Source organism: Canis lupus, chromosome X (genome assembly GCF_048164855.1).
Source record: "Canis lupus baileyi chromosome X, mCanLup2.hap1, whole genome shotgun sequence".
Lineage (NCBI taxonomy): Eukaryota > Metazoa > Chordata > Mammalia > Carnivora > Canidae > Canis > Canis lupus.
Genome location: NC_132876.1, coordinates 95,364,052 through 95,388,427, shown reverse-complemented (window position 1 = coordinate 95,388,427; position 24,376 = coordinate 95,364,052). Strand labels below are relative to the sequence as shown.

The following is a 24,376-nucleotide window of genomic DNA, read 5'->3' as shown; positions in this document are numbered from 1 at the left end:
ACCAAGTATGATTAGTATAGCCAACCCCTAGCCAACCTCCAGCTATAAACTTTTAGTTGTGAACCTTAGAGGATTTATATCAGTACACATATTATTGTGGCAATAACTAACAGATATAAATGATTCTCTCATTTCACACACACAACAAATCTATAGGCACTATTATCATCCTCCCTGGATGAAAGAGGATACTGTGACCCCAGAAAAGTTCAGTGAACTGCCCTGGGTCATATTAACAGACAGTAAATGACAGAGGAAAGGTTTGAAATTAGGGAGGCTGGCTTCAGAGGCCATATTCTAACCAGTATACTGAATGGCTTTGTTCTTGTGAAGATGAAATGAGATTATTTTTTTTGAAAGTGCTTTGTCAATGTTAAAGCACACTAAAAATATAAGTCATTATTATGAAGCTGCAACTCCTTTTCAAAGATGCTGTAAAATTCCAACTAAGTTTTTTCTTTGTCTCATAAAAAAAGAAACCCCAGGCAAGCACTAGATGATTTAAAATGCACTGTTCTTTGATATGCCAGTTACATAGGGAAAACTGATAAATGGTGAAATTTAGCATGCCACCTTCCTTCCGAATCAGTGATAGACCGCTGCTATTTGCTCGGCAACTACCAAGTAAACAGAAAAATAAAGCCATGGTTTTCTTGGCAAGTGTCATTAAAAATAGATTAAGTTTACAGTAAATGTAATCTGTAGCATAGATCATACAGGCAAAAAACCTGAAGGGGAAATGAAGGCATTAATAAGATATTTCTTAATTTTATGAAGCGTTACACACATCAGACCACTGAACCAAAATAACCTAGGGAAATAGCAATGAAACAAGCATTTATTCCTCAGCTTTGAGGAGGCATGCAAATACAAATGGTGCAAAACAAGAAGCTGATTATGCCTGGAAATTGGAATAAACATAAAAAAGAAAAGTCTGGAGATGCTAATAGGCATTAAGTTTATGAGGTGTGACTTTATTTACATGGAATATTCTCTATGGGAATGAATTTTTAAAATTCCATTCGATTTTTCATTTTTATATATATTAAACACTCCCTAAATTTATTATTTTCTTCAAAAAAAAATAAAACTAGAATGCTAAACTGGGTGAAATGAATAACGGAGAGAACTGAAGAGAAATAGGACTCTCTGTAGAAGGGTGTTCCTAAGCTAAGCAAGGCATGACCAGAAGAAGGACTTCTTGATTTGGGAGGTTTTTATCCATAGGAGTTCCCCCCACTTTTTTTTTAATAAAACACAGAATTGACACTTTCAAAAAGAGAGAAAGAGAGGGAAAAAAGTGAACTCAGAAGAAAAGGGAAGAAAAACTAAAAAGGAACCTTAAAAAAAAATTAGAACAGGAAAAGAGAGTTCTCCAGAAAGCATAACTAAGACTTAAATGATTTATATAAAAAACTATTGTTTCATCCATGTTTCATCCATGTCTCCAAAAGATCCTAGCCTTGATTTCACTGTTCCCTATTTTTTTAAAATATTTTTTTAAAATTTTATTTATTTATGATAGTCACACAGAGAGAGAGAGAGGCAGAGACATAGGCAGAGGGAGAAGCAGGCTCCATGCACCGGGAGCCCGACGTGGGATTCGATCCCAGGTCTCCAGGATCGCGCCCTGGGCCAAAGGCAGGCGCCAAACCGCTGCGCCACCCAGGGATCCCCATCACTGTTCCCTATTTTAATCATTCATTTCTCCTCTGACAATTGTCTCTGTCCTCTGAAATAGGAAAGAGGGAGGAGTTTTGCTCTTGAGTATCTTTTTCTAGTACTCAGCTTTGAACACAAACTAGTCCATTGTCCCTTCATTCACTTATTCATTAACAAACATCTACTGAGAGAAATGAGAACTTCTAATTAGGGGGTGAGCCGTATACAAGCTCTGCTATGAGAAAACTGACCATGCTTAATGCGGATTTGGATAGCACTTTTTTCCCCCCTGACAGCTACAGCTCCATAACCTCCCACCATCTTTTTCTTTTGAGATTCTGTGACCCTTAGTCTCTTCATATTGTACTTGATCAGATGTAGCTTTATGTAGTTCTTGCTGAATTTTACCTTATTGTCACTGCTTCATTGTCCTAGCCTGTCAATAGTTTTTGATCTTGACAGTTTCATCCTACAATGCTATATGCAAATTTTTATGTATTCTTAAAAGTCGTTGAAAAAATTTTCCACAGGCCAAATGACTAAAAAAACAGACAAAAAAACCCGCCTAAAAACTGGCATGCTAATACATGGGAAATGGGCATACAAATTGATTCTACTGCTTTGGAAAGCTGTTTGGAAATACTAGGTTGAGCATGTGAATTCCCCCCAAGAAACCATCAATTATATTCCAAATTATAAATACACAACAGAACTGTGTGTACAGTTTTCAAGGGATCTATACAAGAATAATCATATCAATATTTATAATAGTCCGAACGGAGAGCAAACTATATGTCCAGCCACAGTAGAATGGATAAATATATTGTGGCATCTTCAGGACACTTGGGTGGCTCAGTCAATTAAGCGGATCTGCCTTCCACTCGGGTCATGATCCCAAGGTCCTGGGCTCGAGCCTCGTATTGGGCTCCCTGGTAAATGGGGAGTCTGCTTCTCCCTCTCCCTCTTACCTTCCTCCCTGCTTTTGCACTAGCTCTCTCTCTCTCTCTCTCTCTCTCTCTATCATAAATAAATAAATAAAATCTTTAAATAAATAAAAAGATATGTAAAAAATTGTGCATCTTCATAAAATGGAATACTATAGAGCAGTGCGATGGACAAGCTACAACTCACATGCAACAATATGGATAAATCTCAAGGACATAATATTGAACAAACTAAGACAGAAACAAAACAAAACAACATAAGTCCATTTTCCTGAGTTCAAAAACCAGACTAAATAAAACTGTAATGTATAAGGATGAATAGTTAAACGTCCAAGCTATTTTTTTGAAAAAGGAAACAAGGAAATGATTATCTCTAGGGTGGGGGAAATGGGAGGACAGGGATGAAAGAAGCTCAACATTTCAGCTTTTTGATCTTCGTTATGGTTATATGGATATTCACTCTGTGAAAAATTACTAACTTCTGCATACACATTTGTATACTTTTGTGTGTGTTTTATTTCACAATAAAAAGGATTTAAAGACAAACAATATTAATTAGAACATCATGTATGGAAGCACCTCTACATGATTATCTTCCAGTTTATTTAAATTCCGTTAGCCTAAGCTGCCATTAAGCATCTTGCTGTTTTTAAATGGTTGCTTTTAGAGAGCAAATCTTTCAACTGAACTACTTTAAAGTCTTACCTAATATGTTGACATTATTATTTTGTGAATAAGTGACATATTAGCCTAGGACTGCTAGGCTAGAAACCTCACAGAAGATCAATAGATAAGTCTCCTAAAATGAAAGACACTGAAAAATAATAACTAAGATAAGATATATGACAACTCTTCCTAAATCTCAGGTGTTTTAATCACAACTAAGAGCTGCTAATTCTGAGGTGAATGTCTTTTAATCGCATACAAATAAGTAATAACCATATTTCATTAATCCTAAAATATGTTTTCTCACACCTATGAAATCAGAATGCATCTTATAATCAATGGCACCCTCAATCATTGTCAGCCTAGATCAAAGCTAAGGTCTTTCAGAGAGAATTTTCATTTGCTTTTGCCAGCCAACTTCAGGCACTACCCATCTGAGACCATTTTAAATTAAATTCTCTGCTTGAGGTTTCTTGGACCACATTGGAAGTGTCATTTCAGGCCTCAAACCTGTATGACTACTGACTGGCTGTTCAAATTCACCACTCAAGGTCGAGGTTGAAATATTAAGGCTCCCTTGCTGCTCCTCTCTCTGGCCACTCTACTGAGTCACGTAGTTTTATGCTGAAGCTATAGGCTTTGGTGTAACCCAGTTATAGTGAGAGGACTCCTGTTAGGCCACTCCTCCATGGAATCTTGGTTTTTACTTTTTTTTTTTTAAGATTTTATTTATTCATTCATGAGAGACACAGAGAGAGAGGGAGAGACATAGGCAGAGGGACTTCCTGTGGTGAGCCCAATGCAGGACTCAATCCCAGGACCCTGGGATCAAGACCTGAGCCAAAGGCCGAACACTCAATCACTGAGCCACCCAGGTGTCCCCGATTTTTCTTATCTTATTGGTACACAAAGTCTTAAAATCTGTGGTGTCTTAGATTATACAAGATATAGGTCACAGGTATAGACTGGCTTTTTTTTCCTTTTTTTTTTTCAAAAAAAAAATACTTAACCTACAATTGGACAGGAAAACCCAGATTGATTCTTCCATTTATCATTTTGTTGGCTGGTGTATTAATTTTGGTCAAAATCTGTTATATACTCTCGATTGTTAAAGTATCAGGTTGTAACAAAATTAGTGGACTTAATTTGAGAACTGCAAGTATTCCACAATATAGGGCAGAATTATTGCTTCTGTGTGCAATGCTTTGTGTTCCCTACTTGAGTTAGAAGACCTGTGAAGTGTCAGATTATACCTTTAGTAATGTCCTGTGACCTTGTCCAACATTGGGCCCACATTAAAAACACAATAAAACTCAGTGAATATGTGGAGGACTGAAAAACAAACATGTGGTTTGCAAGAAACAAAGAAAACTTCTGTAAATAGGGTTGTCTGTGTGTGTGGGCACCCGAATGCAAAGGAAAGGTCAACACCTGGGCACAAAGTCCCAGAGCGCTTCTTGGTTGGTCTTCATTATGAAAATATTTTGGCCTTGGCAGGATTAGATATTATGGAAGAGTGCTTGGGAGGGGATTGGGAATCCTATCTACAATGCTTGCTCCAACAGATTCAATTCACAGCCTTAGCAGGTAATAAAAGAAGCCTCTGGACCATGTAAGGGATTGCCCAGGCATAGCTAGGTGTACTGGCCATTTTATGTATTAATGCCAATCTCAAATAAATCACTTTTCTGGTCTGCTGTGGGAGGAAAGGATATTTCTGTCAGTGAGTGAATGGAGGATTACTGACTTGCTGACCTTTCCTGACTGTGATAAAAGATGACTTCTTTCCTTTCAGCAATACTTTAAAAATGGAAATTGCTCTTTTAAATGTAGGATGTGAGAATGAAGGAGGGAGCCCACTATTATTCCATAAATAGATGGTGGCAGAGGGCACCCCTTGGGAAAGGGAGAAATTCTCATTAGGGCTATTTTTCGGAGAGTTGTCAGTATGCATGTGTTTGCATTTAAAGATTGGATAAAGGAGGAAGCAAGTCCCTGACCTGATGTATTTTTAAGACTCTATTCTTATTCCTGAAGCATTTAAATATAGTGTGTAAAATACAGCACTCCTAAATGCCTTGTGCTATGTTTCTTATGTGGATTTTTATGTCATTTTCCTAATGAAGGAGTCAGAAATGCGAAATTATTTTGCCTTGGATTATTAGATCCAAATAAGAATGGAAAATAACAAGGCATGCATTTTCCTTTGACCCAGGAAATGGGACAGTTGCTAGTATTTCAAAAAACAAATGCCTTTTGCTGCTCAGGCCACAGGAAAAAAGAATGTGCTAAAGGATTGGACTTTTTGTTAAATGTGTTCAAGGATCTTTTGAAGGCCTGAGAAATTTAAACAAATAAGAAAAATGATGATGCAGACTATTAAGTGATGTCAAATACTGAAGAACTAAAATGGGCCAGAGAAAGTTCCACCATATCCCTGAAGTCTTCTATCACTTACGACCTAAGGGATACTTTTCTCAGCAGTACCTTTTGTCAGAACCACTCCTTTGTTTCATGTTGTGCGAACATGTGGCTTCTCTGGACAATTTGACAATATTGTTCACAGAAAGAAGGGATCATGTATTATATCACTGGTGATGAATCAATTTGTCTTAAGGGCATGAGGCCATCTGCTGTCATCCAGAGTCACAGAAAAATGTCCATCAAAGCTGAAATTCACATCAAACAATAGAACTTTATTTTGAAATTAAATAGAAAAAAAAAACACCAAAAAACTTCTTCAAGTGGATGACTTAGCTCCTGGATGAAAGCTGTGGAGATGATGGATAATTTGACTGCCTGTAAAAGAAACAAAAGCAAAAATGAACTATTGGGACTTAATCAAGATAAGAAGCTTTTGCACAGCAAAGGATACAGTCAACAAAACTCAAAGACAACCTACAGAATGGGAGAAGATATTTGCAAATGACATATCAGATAAAGGGCTAGTTTCCAAGATCTATAAAGAACTTCTTAAACTCAACACCAAAGAAACAAACAATCCAATCATGAAATGGGCAAAAGACATGAACAGAAATCTCACAGAGGAAGACATAGACATGGCCAACATGCACATGAGAAAATGCTCTGCATCACTTGCCATCAGGGAAATACAAATCAAAACCACAATGAGATCCCACCTCACACCAGTGAGAATGGGGAAAATTAACAAGGCAGGAAACAACAAATGTTGGAGAGGATGTGGAGAAAAGGGAACCCTCATACACTGTTGGTGGGAATGTGAACTGGTGCAGCCACTCTGGAAAACTGTGTGGAGGTTCCTCAAACAGTTAAAAATATACCTGCCCTACGACCCAGCAATTGCACTGCTGGGGATTTACCCCAAAGATACAGATGCAGTGAAACGCCGGGACACCTGCACCCCGATGTTTATAGCAGCAATGGCCACGATAGCCAAACTGTGGAAGGAGCCTCGGTGTCCAACGAAAGATGAATGGATAAAGAAGATGTGGTTTATGTATACAATGGAATATTACTCAGCTATTAGAAATGACAAATACCCACCATTTGCTTCAACGTGGATGGAACTGGAGGGTATTATGCTGAGTGAAGTAAGCCAGTCGGAGAAGGACAAACATTATATGTTCTCATTCATTTGGGGAATATAAATAATAGTGAAAGGGAATATAAGGGAAGGGGGAAGAAATGTGTGGGAAATATCAGAAAGGGAGACAGAACGTAAAGACTGCTAACTCTGGGAAACGAACTAGGGGTATTGGAAGGGGAGGAGGGCAGGGGGTGGGAGTGAATGAGTGACGGGCACTAGGGGTTATTCTGTATGTTAGTAAATTGAACACCAATAAAAAAAAAAAATTTGACTGCCTGTAATAGTTTGCACCAAGAACTAAAAAATTCATCCTAGTAGGTCTTGTAAAGACCTAAGTATTTTTGGTCTCATTGCAAGAAAGATCAATCCTCCTCTTGAAGTTGTTATTATATATATCATAGTGCATCTAATATTGAAATACATATTTTATCAGTGGATTTTCATGAACAAGTAATGTTCTTTTTAAAAATATTTTATTTACTTATTTGAGAGAGAATAAGCAGGGCAGAGGGAGAGGGAGGAGCAGACTCCCTGCTGAGCTGGGAACCTGATGTGGGGCTCGATCCAAGGCCCCCGAGATCATGACCTGAGCTGAAGGCAGATGCTTAACCGACTGAACCACCCAGGCACTCTAGTAACATTCTTTTCTTAAAACACACACACACACACACACACACACACACACACACACACACACACATGTTTAGGAGGACACAATAGCAAGAATGGGGGAGGTTGAACTTCCCATTCCTTGTTTAATCCTTGGTTGAGTTAGGAACACAAGTTCGGGGGAGATTAAGCTTTTGGCCTTGGGTTTAGTTGTCTTTGTTTGTATATCAATACTTTTTCATGTGTTGGAGCCACTGTGTAGCCAAAGGATGATCTTTTGAATAACTGTAACCATTTGGTTGACCTGCGAAGGCAGCCATGCAGATCAGATCTCCAGAGAAATTGAATGAGTAGACTCTTACCACATGCAGTTAATGGGTTTGTTCCAACATGCTTGATTATACTTGAGCCTGATTTACCTGAGTCCAAAGCAGCACTAGAGTGAACATAATGGAAACTTTAGTTGATAATGTTGTGTATGTGAAGGGTGCCTGGGTGGCTCAGTTGGATAAGTGTCTGCCTTTGGCTCAGATCATAATCTCTGAGTCTTGGAAGTCTTGGGATGGAGCCCTACTTCGGGCTCCCCGCTCAGCGGAGAGTTTGCTTCTCTCTCTCTCTGTCTCTGTCTCTGTCTCTGTCTCTCTCTCTCTCTCCCTCTGCCCCTCTGCCCTGCTTGTTCTCTCTCTCTCAAGTAGATAAACAAAATCTTCTTTAAAAAATATTGTGTATGTGATATATTGCTCTGATATCCTCAAAATAAGCCATAAATTCAAAGAATAAGTGAAATCAGCAAGACTGGCACTCTTGGAGAACACATATGTACGGTGTTCTCTGGAGTTGTGCATAGTACAACAGCTCTTATGGGCTAATGCAGATTGCCAGTGCATTCTAGATGTAAGATGGGGGAGAAATGACTGTGAGTGGCTTCAGAGATTCCCGGGCAGCTTTTGTGCCATCTGATAATTACTGATCTCTCACCTTTAGAATATGACTTGTATCCTGGAAAAAATATACTCAGAGAAGGGAGAGTTTACATTAAAATATTTTTGCTGAGCTACATTGTACTGTGAATGAGGCATTGTAATATGAATGAGACAAGTGGGACAAATTTTGACAGGGAAGTGGAATGTTGGGCAACTTGGGTTGGGATGGGAAGTGTGTCAAGAAATTTTCATGTACTTCCCAATTCTTTTTTTGGACATTTAGCACAACCTGAATATTGAACTCTCAAATGAAGAGTGCTTTGTCTAACAAAAGGTTCCCTTGGTTCCAACTAAAACTGGTTTAATCAAAACAGGAAATTATTGGAAGGACATGGGAGTATTTCATGGAACACAAGCAGCTTGACCTTATACTAGGAACTGGTACTCTTTCACACTCTCTGGGTCTTACATGATCTTTCTTAACTGCTTCTCTCTGCATATCTATTTCATTCCTGTATTCTCTGCAGTTTTTCTTTGCATCCCTGCACACACCCCCAAAACCCCATGGTTTATGCATTTTATTACTAGCTACATGCAGAGACCAATTCCAAATTAATGGGCAAGAGAAACAGAGAGGCTAGCTTAAGGCAGGAACCATCTCTGCTGTAATTACCTCTGACCAGGGGTGCAGGGTCGTGTGGTGCAAATACGGCTGCCTGCCAAGTCCTCTACTGTTTTCAGAAAAATCATGGTGGGTGGAGCATAGACTCCAAAGCTAATTAATTACACCAGCCTGTCAGGTTTCTACTCTTATACCTACACAGTCTTATACCACACAGTTATGGCTAGATGGTAAAACTTGGAAGGTCCAACTGTCTAATTTCCTTTTCAGGAGATATTTTTCAGTAGATATTTTTCCCCAATCCTTACTCTGACTGTAATTTTGTATTTCCGTTAAATTGGAAATCTAAAAATGCTCCAGTTCCAAAATAGATAATATGCAAACCATTCTAAGCATATAAATGCATGAAATTTGTATATATTTATACTAATAAATCAAAAGCAGCCTTAGTTTCAGAAAATAGCATGTTACATGTGTCTTCCCTGTCCAAATAGTGCAAAAGTCAAAGAAACCTAACCGAAGCCAAACAGTGCTTTTGGTTTGAAAAGGCAGGAGTAGCCTTAGTTCTTGCCTCAACTTCTAGAGCATTTCTATTTCAAAATGCTATCCAGTCATTGGCAGGGGGAGGTTGGATTCTGGTGTTTAGGATCATACTGTAACTTGCTAAAGTTCAATTGCCTGGCTAAATATAAAAGTTTATTTATTTTTGATACAGATAGGGAAAAATAATTTTATACATGCCTGAAGAAATGGGAGAGAGTAACTCAAAGTAATCCTTGTCTTGAAAATTGGCTAGAAAGATGTTCTGAATATTGAGGCTTGCACAGAAATATCCCAAGAATAGATTTTTACAAAATTCTGCTTCATTAAGCAGCGTTTAAAAATATGAAGGACTTCAGAAAGTATAGCTGGAAATTTTATATGAAACATTATACCCCCATAAGGTTTTCTGTATTATGTCAAATTTATGCCAACTTTTTTCCAAGAGTGAACAGCACTCAGAGGTTGGAGATGAATGAAAAATATAATTTTCATTATCATAAATGTTAAACGTTTTATTATTTTGGGGAGCAAAATTTGCCACCCCAAAATGTGTCTTTTGGCATGTGTATTACTTTAGGATGATTTTTTAAAAAAATTTATTTATTTATTCATGAGAGACAGAGAGAGAGAGGCAAGAGACACAGGCAGAGGGAGAAGCAGGCTCCATGCAGGGAGCCCAATGTGGGACTTGATCCCGGGCTTCCGGGATCAGGCCCTGGGTGGAAGGCAGACACTTAACCACAGAGCCACCCAGGCATCCCAGGATGATTGTTTTTAAGAAACAGAAGACTCAGGGGTTTTTCTTTTTTGCCTCCTCCATAACTGCCTGAAAGTATTTAGATACAGGATCTACTCCAGGAGAGAGCTATCACCATAGATAACTATAGTATAATATGAACTAGGCATGGTAGACAGAGAGGAACCGAGCAAGTGCTGTTTGATTCAGGTCCTCTCTGTGTCCCATTGTTTCTGGATGGATCAGGAAATATTTGTTTACCAAATATTGACTTTTTCAAACCCATACCCCCTTCTCCTTAGCTACCAATGTCATATAAGCCTCAATTGCCTGACTGCCTATGGGCCTCATAATCTTACAGAGTCCCCATATGTATGTAATTAAATTGGATTTTCTCCTGTTTATCTGTCTCATGTTAATTTAATTCTTAAGACCAGAAAAAAAAAAAAAAGCTTGAATGGTAGAGGAAAATGTTTCCTTCCTAACAATTACAATTTCTGATTTTGCTTCTTTCAGACACATCACTATGCAAATAATTAGCACAACCATAACAGCTAGATAATGTTTAAGAAGAATCACCAAAATGGGGCAGCCCTGGTGGCGCAGCGGTTTAGCGCCGCCTGCAGCCCAGGGCTTGATCCTGGAGACCCTGGATCAAGTCCCACGTCAGGCTCTCTGTATGATGCCTGCTTCTCCCTCTGCCTGTGTCTCTGCCTCTCTCCCTCTCTGTCTCTATGAATAAATAAATAAAATCTTTAAAAAAAAAAAAAAAAAGAAGAATCACCAAAATGTTAAAAATTGGAAAATTGTTCTTGTTGTAAGGAGTTGCCACGGAGCAGTGATACGGCCACTAAGGACGACTTACTCTCCAAAAACACTTTGATAGAGAAGTTGGTGTGGGAGAGGTTCCCAAGCATGAGACCATATGTCTTTTCAGCTAACACATGGCATCAAAGACCAGCAAGGTAGTGTTTCTCCTGCATGTATCCCTGAACAATTTAATCCCTCAGTCATAATGATCTCAAGTCTGTTCAGACTTAAAACAATTTCTTTGAACTCTTCCTGTGAACCAAATTTTTATTTTTAAAAATAGCCTTTTATTTCTTATTTTACCTTCATAATGATAAATCGAAATCACCCAAGGGGGGAGTCTTCGGTACCATCATCACATATACATCATGTGTAATTATATATAATTAGTATATATATGTTCATTAGTATATAGATGTTTAGATACTGTTTTCTTCATTAATTCTTGTCACATGCAAAAAATGGAAGTATTCAAGGTTTTTCTGGTTTGACGACATGATTTTCCAGTACTTGTTCCAAGTTTCTTTTATAATCATTATTCCTATGAAGTCATTCAACTTGGAAATAATTGCTTGCCAAAACTGAGTTTCTCTGGTGAACCACTCAACACAGCTTTAGTTTTATAAAGAACACCATTCTTTGTGTGCTGTTAATCTTGGCTTAGAAACACCACATATTATTCTTCCCACTTGAACAGTTCAGCTCCTGTTCTCTTAGTTATACTTTGGAACCATTAGACTTACTGCTGGAATATAAATGTATGAGTCACTCAGCTGGTGACTCTTTGAAAACAGATTTTCCAAGTATAGATATATGGACTCTTTGCTCATAGCAACATGTGGTTGTTAAAAATCTGAGGACTTCCCGAACAGTCTGAAGATCTGCCTCATATAAGAAAAACTGTTTGCATTTTAGTAGATGGCGTTTTGTTAATCTGATTTTAACTTTGGCATTAAGCAGCTATGATACCACGTTCCAGTAGTTGACATAGAAGTTAAGTTATTCAAATAAATTAGTGCTTCCTGTGCAAATACTAAGCACATAATTGTAATTTTTTATTTGCTCTTTTAATCCCATTTAGTCCCATTTAAAGTAGTGCTTCTGAAAAGCTATTAACAGAAGGTCATGAGAATTTGATAAATCAGAAATTCAGGTATTTGGTGGATTATCCTACAGAATAGGAAATAATTTCACTACCAATTTATTTTCTAACCCAAATGATTTGAAAACCTTCAAAATGAGACACTGTGTTGATATAGGATGGACCTGACTTAATAAAAGAAACAGCTACCAGGGTATATGGCCCTTATGGCAAAGCAAATTGAAAATGCCTTTCTGTTTCATGTTCACAATGAAATCTCTGAAGGCAAAGGATTTTCCCTTGTCAAATCAGAGTGAAGTTATGTCTCCATGTCTTCCAAATTCTGAGAAAGTGGGTCATGGATAATTACCAGGCAGGACATGTTTGTAAAAGTGTTTTGCTCATGAGAATTCTGTATACAAATGCAAGTACTTTATACTGAAAATGTAATACATGAAATGAATGATGCTACTCCATCAAATTAGAATAAGGCTGTTGAAAGGGAAATCTCCAAAAATGATAGAATTTATAGCTGTCAAATATACATACTTTTGGAAGTTTCATATTAAATATAGCATAGGATTGTAGATGATTTACAGTATCTTTTGGCAGAAAAAAATTGTGAACCTTTCAACATTTAAGAGTTCATATGAGACATGAAGGGATATTCTAACAAAAATATGTGCTTCGTGTTCAAACTGATTTTATCAACCCAAGAAAGTTTATTCAATTATATGTGGTTCTATTTATACCTTCAAGAAAAATTTCTGGCAATCATAGAAGTGGATTTTATTGCCTTATTTAAATTTCTTTCCAAGTACACTCACCATCTATAGACACAAAGGTGATGAGAAATTTTGACTTTTAATTTTATGGATTTCTTCACACGCACATGTGCATGTGTACTGAAAATGTAGACTGCTTCTCTAAGAATTAGAAATAATGCAGGAAGGGCAGTTTTAACATACCTTGCAAAGGCCGTAAACTAAACAAAACCCAAAATAGAGTATCAACCTTTTGCCACTCCTGTTTCTAATTGTGTCATTAGAGTAGAAAACCGATAGCCTACACTGTATCTCCCTCCTGTGCATTTCAAAACAAAGTTTAGACATTTAACATTCTTTCTTTTATTGCTTATATAACTCAACTGCAGGGGACAGAAAGAATCTTGGAAAAGAATATGAAACAAAACTAGTATTAAAAAGTTTTACATAAAATGAGCATGTCACAGTAGGTTCTGTTTACTAAGTGATATATATATCATAAAGGAGATGGGAATTGAAGACATGTAATTTAGGAATCTGTTAATGGGTCTACACAGTAGAGAAGACACAAGTCAAACCACATCAGTGAAACCACTTTTATTTTTATTTTATCCACATAGATAACTTCATATGTCAGCTACAAAAATCATGAAATGAAGAACTGATTGTGAAACTGCAAACTCAAAACCACTGGAGTGAGAAACAGGTTCCCCCCAGAGGACTGTTAAAAAAAATAACCAGAATACCATGGATTCATATTTAAGTAGTAAACATGTCATATATTTAAAAATAATAAATATAGAACAGCAGTAGAGAAACTATAGCATAAACAGCATGAAGTATAATTTTATTTCTTAAGACAGATGAAATTTCTAGGCACAGTTTTAGGCATTAAAGAGGACACAGAGGCATAGGTTAGTGTGCGCTGCTCTGTACAAAAATACAGTCTGAATAAATTACATTGCTAGCCATACAATTAGACATCACTTACCAGTCAGTTCATTGCATGTTTAATAATATACAGGTACATGCTAATCCATATATATCATTTATATTTCAAACACATAGGTCTCTCTATATTTGTCTTTAAAATTTACATGTTGAACTTACAAAAAGCTAAATAGTTGTGCAAGAAATCCAAATAACTAGCCCTGCTGAGTATTTTATGCTCTATGTGTGTACATGTATATATCTAAGATAAACAATGGATTTATAGTTAACAGTTTTGCTTGTAAGAAAACATCAAACAAACCTAAAGCGGCAAAGACATAATGTAGGTGAAAATTCACGTGTTTATTTTGATAGACGATACCATATTTCGGATGAGCAACAACTTTCATGTTGTACTGAGTTCGTTAGTCATGAAATACTTTCAAATATTAGTGATGGTAGAAATATAACATAGGGCTCTTCACTGGGGAGAGGAAAAAAGTTATAGAAGAAATCTACTTTTCAGTGTACTGCAAACATGTGTGCCTTAGCCTATAACATATTGTCATTTTCCAGCCTGTCATACTGACAGAGAATGAAAACTTGAAAAGACTCGAGATGTGGTACTGGTCTAACAGCACACTGCATCCTCCACTAGGACTAAGAAAAGTGCCTCATTGATGTCAGCACCAAAGTACTGTTCTTCCATTATTCAGGAATAAAGAGACTCTCTCACAATAGAGAGTGGTTAGTAACCGAAATCCCTATCCAACAAATATCGTATTTCTCATGCTGCTCTGACAATACGCAATTAACTGCAAGACAGTCTGGCCCAGATTTTACTATTTCTCAAGAAAATTGCTTCAAAGGATTATATAATACTAATATTTTTCTGGAAAACTTCACCCATAGTTTCTTATGATTCTAGAGAGAATCATATACTTTCATAAAGGTTTCTCTCTAGGATGCATTTAATTACTTTTGTCTGTCATTGCTAAAATAAGATTCAGCCTGGTTCTTCATATTTACTTTGTGATCCTACAGAAAAGTCACAAGATAGGAGGGTTTTTTTTTTTTTCTAAGCATTTGAATAATAAAATAGATTTTTTTTTCTGTTGTTTTGGCAAACAGTTCATAAGACATGCTGAAAGCAGAACTCTGTTCTGGGAGGTAAACCAAATTATTAAATACTATTGATGTAGTCCTGCTCTTAACGGATTTTGCAATACAATAGAACATAAGTATGTTTTAAATGATTTTTCCAATGCTTCTTTCTGCAAAAGGGCCAAAACCAGGAATACTGTTTTAGTGCCTTTGTTAACAAAAATAATTATTTATAACTTTTATATTAGAACTGTATATTTGATATAAAAATATGTTTACAATTAAACTATCCAAATTTGTATAGTAAACAGGATTAACACAAGTTTGCAGTCTGAGATTAGTGGCAAACTTATTCCCTATCATTGATATTTCCTTCCATTTGAACAGCCAACAAATGATTCCTGTAACATAAATCCATCATAATTGTGTGCACAAATCAGTTAGCCCATTAGTTCACTTCAGAGGACCAGGTGATCACCAATGAATTCTACTCCTCTACTGAGACATTAAGACATTTCTATAAATCTATCACTATTCTTTTATTTTTTAATAAAGACATTTAAGGTACTTGAAAAAAAAGCAGCCTTCTATTTTACTGAATTTTTAACAAAATGATCATTCTAATTGCTACTCTTCGTTGAACTATAGTGCTTACAGAAGAATCATGAATTTTCAGGTTAACACCATTGCAATTTTTCTTCTTTACAATTCTATTAAAACTTTCCAGTGAAACAGTAGAGAACAGAGAGCAAAAGCTTTAAAATATATGTACTTTTGTACAGTAAGTAAGTGTGAATACCAATCTAAGCCTCTTAACGTGTACAAGGTTAGTGTTCAAATCACTTCACTAGAGCAAATGTTACTTTTATGTGTAATAGGCAAATGCATGTATAGGGCTACGGAATAGTTTACTACCATGTATACTAATGGTTCACCTTCTATAAAAATATTTAAGCTTGTTACATACGCACAATTATTTGCGGTAATGTTTGGTAAATGATTTAAAGGGTACTTAGGACAAAAGCAACTCATGCATAGTTCTTTCTAGTTGCCCCAGGGAAAGTAGAGACTCTCAATTGTCCTCATTCTAGATACGGCTGAGGCACAATTTCTAACCACATAATGAAAAGCACATGTCTCCAAGTCTTGACTCCTTTCCCAGGGAGATGCTGACTGCCAAAGCATTGCCTCCCATTCAAAAAGACTATTCTTGAAGGTAGAATCTATATACCTTTAACCCATTACACTCAGAACTCCCATTAGGTGCTGAAGGGCAGTTCACCTTTCAAAAGCTCACTCAAGCAAATAACCAATGGCCAATTTAGTCATTGGGTGGGATAAGCAGGTAATAAGGACTCTATAGCAGTGGAATCCTTGTCAGAGCAAAGGAACTTCTAAATGTTTCTTATGCCAGCTGCTCCCCTGCAGGCAATAGGAGATTCAGGCATTTCTCATTCCAACTAGTATCTCACAATGGTTGCTGTCATACAGACCCTTTCACTTGTCAAGAAAAATGACATGAACATATTGGAAGTTTGCAGCATTTGCCTATGTCTAATCAGCTCTCTTAATTTGTGCAGGTCCCTAAAATGGATGTAAAAGCTGGTTATGATACTGACAGCCAAAAGGCAAAAGATATTAAATCAACTGAGCAAACTGCTTGATACTCCACAAGTGTTTTAGAAAACAGTGAGTTAGAAAAGATACAGAAGTAATCCTTTTGTTGGATGGTTGGTTGTTTTTAAAATCTGAGACTGTTGGTTCTAGTAGTAGTCTTCGTAGTTCTTAGGGTTCAGGCAATAAAGGATGGCACCCCCAAACGAAAATATAGTTGCACCCCAGGCCAGGCCATAACCCCAGTTGAACTCATGGTAAATTTTCAAGCTCACAGTTTCAATGAACTTGATTGGGTAAAGGACCAGGCTGCAAACCTGTAAAACAACTGAAAGAAAAGTAAGTAGAAATTAGAAACATGTTATTTGCAGGAAATAAAATGATACAACATACAAATATATATGAGAATTACTTTTTAATCAAACATAACAGCCAAAAAATTTGAAGCACTGCTTATTCTAGGTGGTATACCTTAAAACATTAATAATTTTTTAACAGTTTCACAACAGAGTAAGAATTAGTCTACTAATAACTAGTAACTCACTATAACAGTATTCGATGAAATAATTAGTACAATATAATAATTTACATGAGCATACAAAGTAGTGATTCTCACTTTACAGACATGCATATATAATCATCACTATTATGCAAGTAGCACTATAAGCTAAACTGTTCCACTATACAAAACCTGTAAATAATTCCCCGAGAACAGTGGCCCCAAACACCCCAAACCCTTGCTATTTATGCTCTTGAGGAAGTGAGGAATTCAAATTCATTTGTACTGATGAAACTGGTCAAGCTATGATTTAAGACAGGCTTTTCTTCCCACTGCTTCTCAAAACCACATAACTTAGCTGACTATTCCAGCAACTCCTACCATGATATCTTCGCTTAAATTCTTCTGATCAAAAACAGTTTTCATTCCTTTCCTCTCATCCTTAAGAAGGGGCTCAAAAGTCATCTTTGTCAAGAAGCCACGTCCAACTCTACTTTTGTAATAGATATAACAGATGATGTTGATATATTTGTTCTTCACCTACTTTCAAAAATGAATTAAATCAATGAAGGCATGGGAGATAATGGTACTGAAAACATAAGCTAATGATGACTCCAACAATTGAGCACAAAACTCAGCTCTTCATTGTTAGCTAAATCTTAGTTCTTAAGTCAGTTGTCAGGGCTAACAGGAAACTGTGATGAGTCATGCCTAATGAAATAAAACAAGCCAATTAATAAGGAAAGGGTTTTTTTTTTTTTTAGTATCTAAAATTAAAGTGGTATTTATCCTGTGGGTATTTCTATATAGGAGACACTAGATTACATGAGATGATGTCTTCCATCCAAAATCGTAACTTCATATTGCATCAACTATTATATAATTTCTACTTTATTTAAATCAACTTAACTAGAATTTATGGGATGGATCTGCCTCATTCTCTACTATATGACAGCTTCTACCCTCAAGAAACAATCTTTAAAAATCTGGGGTACTATGTAATATGGGACAGGGACTGGCAAGCTACCAAATCTGGTCTGTTGTTTGTTTTTGAAAAAAAAGTTTTATTGGAACACGGCCAGGCTCATTTATTTATGTACTGTCTGCACTACAATAGCAAAGCTGAGTAGCTGCAATGGAAAAACCATGTGGCTCATAAAGCCAGAGGTGCTTACTATCTGGCCCTTTATATAAAAAATTTGGCCAACCCCTGGTACATAAATGTTTAGTCAAAATGATTATCATTTAACTTCTCTTTAAAATACTGTGAATTCCAAAAGTACAACAAAAAATGTAACAATTAAAGAGACAAGAATAAAATCTGATATAGTAAAAAAGATAACAGTTTATTACATTTTTTAAAAAGATTAGTAGGATGGATAGTGTGTTTAATTAAACTAGAGTTTTGTGCTTTAAAGTCTATGCTCATGTATTCTCAGTACCTATAAAAGATCCTTATTACCAATATGATTAATGTTCCTAGAAAGTCTACATTAATGGTCCTCTCTCTAGCATAAAACTGATGAACTCCAGAAAATTCATGAGGGTGTGATTCCGCAAAATCATTATTTTCTAAAAGGTTCTGACTAAGTGTCAGGTGACCTTTCTGGAGCCAGATAGAAGAATTTGAAACACCTCTGCCATGCAGTTCAACACTGCTCCAGGCCAGCACTGGCCTACCACAGTTCCATGCTATAGAGAGTGGATGAATAGGTCCATATGAAAGGAGAATCTCTTGGCATCTAAAATCGACATCACACCTTGTTTATAGTTTAAAAATCTCAGAAAAGGTTTTAAGTCATTGTTAGGATTAATACCTCATTATATAACCCACACTTCCTCTACTTCCAGCCAGTAAATGCTAAATGTGTATCAATTAAAAAAAAAAATTCAGCTGGCTCTGTGACTTTGTGAGGGGAAGGGTGCTTTCATGTATTAAATGTCTTAAAACTTATAAGAAGTCAATTACTATCAACCATGAACTACAGAAAAAAATTACAAAGTTAGTATGTATGTTTAAAAAACAACAGCATTTCTCCTCAGGTTTTTATACTTAAAGCATGACTGATCCTGCTGGTATATGACTGAAATATAAATGTGAATTAGGAATAGTAATTCATTTACTCCTTCAAATTCAAATTCATTCATTCAATAAATGTTTGATACAGTTTAAGACACTGGTAATAAAAGTTGCCACTCTCCTGAGAAGGCAGGCCATTAGGGAACAAATGCAGATTGTGGCAGGAACTGCAAAGAAACATGAAAACACAAGAACCTAAGATAGAGGAATGGAGGCTACTCTTTCAGATCCAAAGCTGAGGAGGAGGAGTCATTTGAGCACAGACCTGAACAAAGTGAAGGATGCAGGTCAGGTCAGTATAGTGGGGAGAGAGCCGTCTGGGTGGAGGGCACAGGCAGTACAAAACTCTCAATTCAGGACTTCAGGAAGGCAGCACAGAGAACAAGGCAAGAAGCAGCATGAGATGAGGTGGCTTGAGATGAGACAGCAAAAAGAACCAGGGGGCCCATCCAGGGATGGCCCTGTGAGCCACGGGCGGGGCTCTGCATTTTATTCCAGGGATGATGAACAGCTGTTAAAGGAGCTTGAGCAGAGAAGTAGTAACTGATCTGAATTCTATTCTAGAAGGATTATATGGGTTCTTTTGTGAAACAGCCAGTCCCTAGGGTGAGTTGTTTACCTAGACTGCTTTTAATATTCATTTCGATGTGTTTTATTTAGTAAATATTTGGCCTCCATGGTATAATACAATGACATAATTTCCCTCTAGTGGAAAAGTGGAAATACAACTCCATTAGGCTCCACTGGCATATTCTCCTGAGCAGCTTTCTTAGAGATAAAGCTTTATTGTGTTGTAGCCAGATGAAAATTACCCTAAAACGCTTTATGCCTCTGAATTATTTTACTCTCTTTAGAATCACTGAGAGAAATGCACGTAATAGCAAAACTGAGAAAAAAAAGATATATAAGCCTGCATTTATAAATAACTTTTTCTATTTAATAAAAATACACAGAAGCAGGTAAAGATGCCTCCTTGCCTTGTTTAGATGCTGTGAAGGGAAAAAACAAACAAACCTGAAGAGTCCAGAACTCAAGAAAAACATTATCACACTTATATTTCTACTTTACCACCAATCAATGAAACATAATAGACATTGGCTGCAGAGGCAACATAAGTAAAGTCGTGTAGCCTTTTAGAATTTGAAGGGAATTTGAAGTTCATTTTATACCTCTCTCCACTTTTTTGAAAAGAGGCAACAAAACTACTAACCATGAAATTGCATGGATAGAGAGGCATGACAAGAACTTAGAGGTACTAATTTTTGTCTTATGTGTAGTTTTCTTTAGGAGGATATTTTTCAGTGCTTTCAATGTTGAAACATTGAAAACATTCAATATTGAAATATTCAATATTTTCTTTGAAGTGGATAGTTCAACATTTATTGGACGTTGACTCTGTGGTAGGTGGAAGGGATGATACAGGACATAGCCCTTGACCTGTCATATTTCATACTTTATGGTGAAAACAGACTCATAGATAATTACAAATGAATGTGTTCAACAGTAATAGCAGAAGCATGTTCACTGATCCATTCATTACATGTTTACTGAACTCCAATATTCCAAACACCATTTCTGCCTGGAGAAAGAAGGGAGGGCTTCAGAGAGGAAGCACCACTCGAACTGGTTCTTGAAGGATAGATAGGACTTGGTCAGAAGACAAAAATGAAAAGACCTCTGGGAAAAAGCAGCAGCTTGTAGAGAGCTTAGCAGTATTAAGAGGGTGTAACCTATAGAAAATTCACATGGTTGGAATAAAGGGTACATTCACATGGAAATGTTTGGCTCACACTCTAAAAGGCGTAGTGTGCCATAAAAATGAGACTGGTTTCTACAGGGACACATCTCAGAGCTTATTTTAATTGTAGATCCTGTTGGTGCCCTATCCATTTGCTTTCATCTTCATCACTCCGATATAGGTCAGCCTGACTTCCAGCTGTCAGCAGCGCCTGCACTTCTTCACCTGACTTTTCCTCTGGCCACTAAAGCTACTTTGCCTGACTGTGGGGCAGGACTGGTGCTCTGGAACATTAACACTGTTGTCTCCCCAGCATCCCCTCAGCCCTCAACGATGACTCTCAGAACTCGGTTTCCAAACACCCAGTTCCCTAGTTCTTCCATTGAAATAACTTTGAGGTGTGTGTTGTAAGCTGGTTTCCAGAATTTTTCCAGGAAGTTTAAGGTCTTTATTGCCTACCTTCCCTTCTCTCACTTTATGTATCCCTTCTTTTGACTCCCAGATTAAGTACTTGTACTGATTTCCTTGTCTTAATCTGCCTCTGGGAAAACCAAAGGGATGAGTGGCAAGACCCAATGTGCATTTGAGAGCTACACCTCATGTGTTTGTGCGCAAGACAGACTATAAACAGGAAGGAGACGAGAGAAGGGAGGCCCCTAGGACACCAGTCAATGCAATGGCTACCTGTGTGCAGTGAGGACTAAGGTGACACCAGCAGGAAAGACACTGCACAGAGGATGAAAAGAAAACCTCAGTAGCTGAATTCTAGGAAAGGGAAAGGAAGGAGTCATGTAGATATTTTAAGTCAGATATTACCATTGAAAGAAAGTAGGGGAAGTTCAAATCTGGGAACAGAGATGTTCTACTTACAGAAGAGTTATGCCCTTGACTAAGGCAGTAATGGGGGCTCGTGAAAAGCTATAGACTGAGAAGATAATTTAGAGATAGAATTGATGGGACTTGCCAGTCAAGTCTCTAAATATGGAATTTACAAAAAGAAAATGGTAATTTGGAGAAAAAAACATTTGCCCATGAAGGATTAAATGAAGCGATCTTCTTTTCCTTTTTCTTTTTGAAGATTTTATTTATTTGAGAGAGACAGAGTGAGTGAGCCCACGGGCAGGAGGAGGGGCAGAGGGAGAGGGAAAAGCAGACTCCCCACTGAATGCCAGAGCCCTGTGTGACGTGAGGCTCATGACCTGAGCGGGAGGCAGATGCTTAACCAACTCAAGCACCCAGGTGCCTCCTTTTCCTTTTTAAATTTAATCTGTAACTACCAAGAGTTGTAGTACATATGAAATTATCAGTATTGATACCACAAATTGTTCTAGCCAAAGGGTAGTTCGATACTGATAAAAATCTGTGAATAGAACTCCTTTTCAAGGGACACCTGAGCAGCTCAGTGGTTGAGTGTCTGCCTTCGGCTCAGGGCATGATCCCGGGGTCCTGGAATCAAGTCCCGCATCGGGCTCCCAGAGGGGAGGCTGCTTCTCTCTCTGCCTAGGTCTCTGCCTCTCTGTGTCTCTCATGAATAAATAAAATCTTTATTTAAAAAAAAACCCTCCTTTTCAGTATGAAATCTAAGTTGGACACTGGTTTTTCTGCAAAATCTAGACTCAAAATACTTCCAGCCACCTCACTGTACAACAGGATGGTGAAGGGCTGCAAAACACAAGCCTCTAATCAAAGATAGCTCAGAGGCGGAGTTGCAGGATCCTGGGGAGAAAAAAAAAATCACCATTCTGTGCAAACATTCATTTACAGAAAGATTTTTGCAGATAGAACACAAAGGAAATATCATTAATAAAATTAGGGGGATTCTGTTATTTAAAATCTGAATTACAAGACTGAGAATCTTCTGCAATTTTTATTAAAGGCATTTAAAAAATGGAAACAATCATCCTAAGTCCCAGTGCGGCATAAAAAAGATCTGCAAAACCAGATGATAAAAGAGGACCCAGAGAGAGGCAGTCCTTTTAATTTCATCAAGTTTTTAGGGAGAACTAGATGCCAGTTATGATCCCATCATCTATTACCTATCATTGTCAGTTACACAATAAGAAATATGCTATAGTCATGTGTATTGGAAACATGCACATTTTCATGATAGGCAATGATTCAGTCATGCTGCACTGATCAATGTGTGGTCTTCATGACATCTCAAATTGCTTACTACCTTCAAGTGTTGCCCTCAAGAGGTGGAATAACGAGCTACAGGATGGACTCCCAACTGCAGTACACAGTTGGCAGCTGAATTCAAAATTCAAGGCTGATTCTGGTCTTGTTTTCTCCTGTGTTATACACACCCAAGTAAAGAGGACTTGAAACCCTGGCTCTGCAACTTATTAGTTGGATAACCCTAGAAAATCACTTAACCTTCCTGAACCTATTTCTTCATTGATAATATGGGGAAAATAAATACCCAATCTTAAAATTGCTATATTAGAGATAGTATATGTGAAGGGTCTAGCAATGTTGCACATGGTAGGTGCTCAACTGATTATTGTCCACCTTATTATTACAGATAATATGTTATTCTGAAGTCCAAACTTCTATAATCAGTGAGTGAGAGAGTTGTGAGACAGTGTTTTAGATGGGCTGCAGTGATGACTCGCTCTTAGCAACTAATCAGGCAGGTGACAAGCCCACACTAAATTAGGGACTTCAGAGAAAAAGGGAAGATGAAAAACCTTTAAGATACGTTTGGCTGTCTTTATGACAGCCGGTTAGTCATCAGCTTTTAGTAAATATCCTTGGAGTATATAATCTAACACCAAGGCAATATAGCTACATACTAGAGGTACCCTACATGTATTCATTAAATAAGTGAAGGAAAACATGAATAAATGAAAAAATCATTTTTGTAACTATTACTTTTATGAGCTGTTTTGGTTTGAGCTTTGTGTTCACATAAAACTTGCTGTTTTGTAAACTGCAAAAAGATAAATGATTTAAGAAAAATTGAATTATAGTTATTTACATGCCTGCTTTTCCCTGTCAAATTATAAGCCATACACCTTAGTTATTTTTCCATCATTCATTCAACTATCTACTGAGCACCTCATTGTACCAGGCATTGCACATGGTACTGAATTAATTATGTAGTCCTGTGTAGAGATGTTTCCAAGTGGTAGTGCTGTGTTTGTTTTGATTTTATGTACTGTATGTTTCAGCAGAAGAAAATAATATTTATTTGCTGAGAAAGATAACATTCTCTGTGTGAGCACCAAGATAAGGCTTGGTATTATTTGAAAAAAACATTTTGAGAAAAGAGGAGAAACACAGACCATTTTCAAGCAGACCGAGATGAGCAAGAAGGGGAAATGGCCCAAATACATATTTACAAAGAATCACTAAACTGAATTACAAGTGAGACAAGCCAACCAAGAGAATAAGTATGTTTACTATGAAGCAAAACAAAATAAACAGCCATGATTTTCACTAGCATTGTATCAAGTGGGCAGATTTTCCAAATTTGTTAAT

The 24,376-nt window shown here is 37.1% G+C and overlaps 1 protein-coding gene across 1 annotated transcript in view; it reads right to left on the bottom strand.

The window, feature by feature from the left end:
- Window positions 1–13,510: 13,510 nt before the first annotated feature.
- TMEM47 (transmembrane protein 47) overlaps window positions 13,511–24,376 on the bottom strand; it is a 30,396-nt gene continuing 19,530 nt past the window's right edge. The window contains exon 3 of the mRNA XM_072817515.1: window positions 13,511–16,904. Within this exon, the coding sequence (XP_072673616.1) occupies window positions 16,726–16,904 (179 nt within the window). The 3' untranslated portion in view covers window positions 13,511–16,725. The remainder of the gene's footprint in view (window positions 16,905–24,376) is intronic.